The sequence below is a fragment of the Galeopterus variegatus genome, unplaced genomic scaffold, assembly GCF_000696425.1.
Source record: "Galeopterus variegatus unplaced genomic scaffold, G_variegatus-3.0.2 Scaffold15556, whole genome shotgun sequence".
Classification (NCBI taxonomy): domain Eukaryota; kingdom Metazoa; phylum Chordata; class Mammalia; order Dermoptera; family Cynocephalidae; genus Galeopterus; species Galeopterus variegatus.
Genome location: NW_007741667.1, coordinates 10,027 through 12,811, shown reverse-complemented (window position 1 = coordinate 12,811; position 2,785 = coordinate 10,027). Strand labels below are relative to the sequence as shown.

General features: G+C 47.1%; 1 protein-coding gene across 1 annotated transcript in view; it reads left to right on the top strand.

Moving 5' to 3' along the window:
* Positions 1 to 1,184, top strand: part of LOC103582288 (leukocyte immunoglobulin-like receptor subfamily A member 6) — a gene marked incomplete at its 5' end in the record, with an annotated part of 9,430 nt that extends 8,246 nt beyond the window's left edge. The window contains 1 exon segment of the mRNA XM_008563930.1: positions 1,087 to 1,184. Coding sequence (XP_008562152.1) covers positions 1,087 to 1,184 — 98 coding nt within the window.
* Between the last annotated feature and the right edge of the window lie 1,601 nt (positions 1,185 to 2,785).

The window sequence follows — 2,785 nt, the reverse complement described above, 5'->3', positions numbered from 1 at the left end:
TTTAAAGCAACATGTGGGGTGTGCAACCCATCACCTCCATGGACACACTTTATGTCTTTTGAGTAACAGAGTCCTCAGCCCAGAGGAGACCCAGCCTCCCCCAGTTCTGGGTTGAGCTTCTCACTTGAAATCTCTACAGAAGACATGTTTCCAGAGGAGATGGGGAGAAAGGTAGATATGAAGGGAGGGGTTATACCTCAAGTGACATTGCAGTCATTGGTGCCTGTTGGGTGGCCAGTGGAAGAGGGATTGTGTTTGAGACTAGCTGGCTTTAGAGATTAATTGTAAATGAAAGAAGAGCTTAGCTATTCACTCCTAAGTCTCCTCGACCACCCACCATTTTTCTTGTTCTCAAGAGCAGACGATTCCATCAGAACACCACAAAACATGTCAATATCCAAGAATGATAAGGGGATATTCTCACTTATATGGCTAGCCTCAGAGGGTCAATCCCCTGTCAAGGGGAGGTGGGTGTCCTGGGGCGGATATCCAGGGATCCTACAGTGATTTTGTTCTGCCTCCTTCTGTGCTTTTTTAAAGCAACATGTGGGGTGTGCAACCCCTCACCTCCATGGACACACTTTATGTCTTTTGAGTAACAGAGTCCTCAGCCCAGAGGAGACCCAGTCTCCCCCAGTTCTGGGTTGAGCTTCTCACTAGAAATCTCTACAGAAGACATGTTTGCAGAGGAGATGGGGAGAAAGGTAGATATGAAGGGAGGGGTTATATCTCAAGTGACATTGCAGTCATTGGTGCCTGTTGGGTGGCCAGTGGAAGAGGGACTGTGTTTGAGACTAGCGGGCTTTAGAGATTAATTGTAAATGAAAGAAGAGCTTAGCTATTCACTCCTAAGTCTCCTCGACCACCCACCATTTTTCTTGTTCTCAAGAGCAGACGATTCCATCAGAACACCACAAAACATGTCAATATCCAAGAATGATAAGGGGATATTCTCACTTATATGGCTAGCCTCAGAGGGTCAATCCCCTGTCAAGGGGAGGTGGGTGTCCTGGGGCGGATATCCAGGGATCCTACAGTGATTTTGTTCTGCCCTTATCCCATGACCTCTTTGTCCACAATTTCTAGCCTCACACTCCCAGGATTACACAGTGGAGAATCTCATCTGGATAGACATGGCTATATTAATCCTGGTGGTCCTAGGGGTGCTGCTACTTGAGGCTTGACACANGCCGCAGGTTTGGATCCTATATAGGGATGGCCGGTGCGCTCACTAGCTGAGCGAGGTGCAGACGACACCAGGGCAAGGGTTGCGATCCCCTTACCGGTCACAAAAAAGAACAACAACAACAAAAAAGAATATGATTTGTAACAATGAATATGCTAATAATAAATAAAATAAAATAAAATAGGTAACTGAATAAATGAGTAAAAATGGGTTTTGAAAAGATAAATTCAAAATCATTACCTATAACCCTTTCAAGACCTCTCAAGTCCTTCCCTCTTTATCATATGATATTTGATGTTGTTTCTCCAGAAATACCTTCCATCTGAATGAACCCAATGGTGCTCAAAGTGATAGCTCAGAGACGTGCTGGTAAACCAGCTCTGTAAAAAACTTTTTAAAAAATCCCTTATTTCTGACTTGCCTGTTTACTTGGTGTAAATACTCCCTTTATGGCCAACTTCAAAGTGCCTATGTGAGTGCANTTTTTTGTGTAATATGTATTTTACTTATTTTTAATTAGTACATTTCCTGATACATGCTATTGACCTCCATGTCTTCACCTCAGAACACAGAATCTGGTAAAAATAACTGAATAACATCCACAACAAGCCCAGCAATGACCACCAAGCCACTGCAGGAAGTGCCCCAGGCTCCTAAGCCAGGGTGGTGGGAGGCCAATGTCCTCAGCCATGCCCCCCCAACATCCACAACCAGCACAGTGATGACCACTGAGCCACTGCAGGAAGCACTCTCGTCTCCTGAGCTGGGGTGGTGGAGGCCCAAAGGCCTTAGCCACTCACCCCTGATATCTACAACAAGCCCAGTAATGAACACCAAGGTGTTGCAGGAGGTGCCCCAGCTCCTGAGCCAGGGGAGTGGGGGCCAAGGGCTTCAGCCACATCCTGCTAACATCTGCATCCAGCCCAGCAATAACCCAGCCACCACTGGAAGCCCCCTGGTCTCCCCTGCCAGAATGGGAGGACCACAGGCCTCAGTCATGCTCTCCCTCCTTCCCCCTCTTCCCACCCTATTTTCAATCCCCCTTCCCTTCTTCTCCCCACCAACTGCTGTGCAACAACATCTTAAATGAGGCATGGAGCCGGGGGAAGCCAAACCCAGCCACAACTAGGCAAGCTGCCACCACTGTCCTGGGACCAACTAGGGCACTGAGGCATGGAGCCAGGAGAAGTCAAACCCAGCCACAACCAGAAACACCATTTTCAAATGGGTAACCCTCCATAGCCATCACAATTGCCATGGCTTCCACAAAAACAGATAGTATCTATAGCAGCAGTCACAGTCACTGAGCAGATGGCACACCAGACTCTCAACTTCACTGACACAAGGAGAGGCATCAGCAGAGACCAAGAAAAAAAGAAAAGTAAAAGAGGTCCCCTCTGTCCACAAAGCACACTCCCAGAGTAATGGAAGAAACATCTGATTTACGATAATAGTGGAAGACTTGATCACACCTGTCTTAGTACTTGACAGATCATCTAGGCCACAAATCAACAAAGCAAGTTAATCTACCAGATGGAGAGAACAAATCTACGGTTATTAGAGGGGGGAGACGGAGGGGAAAATGGGGCAGGGGAGGAG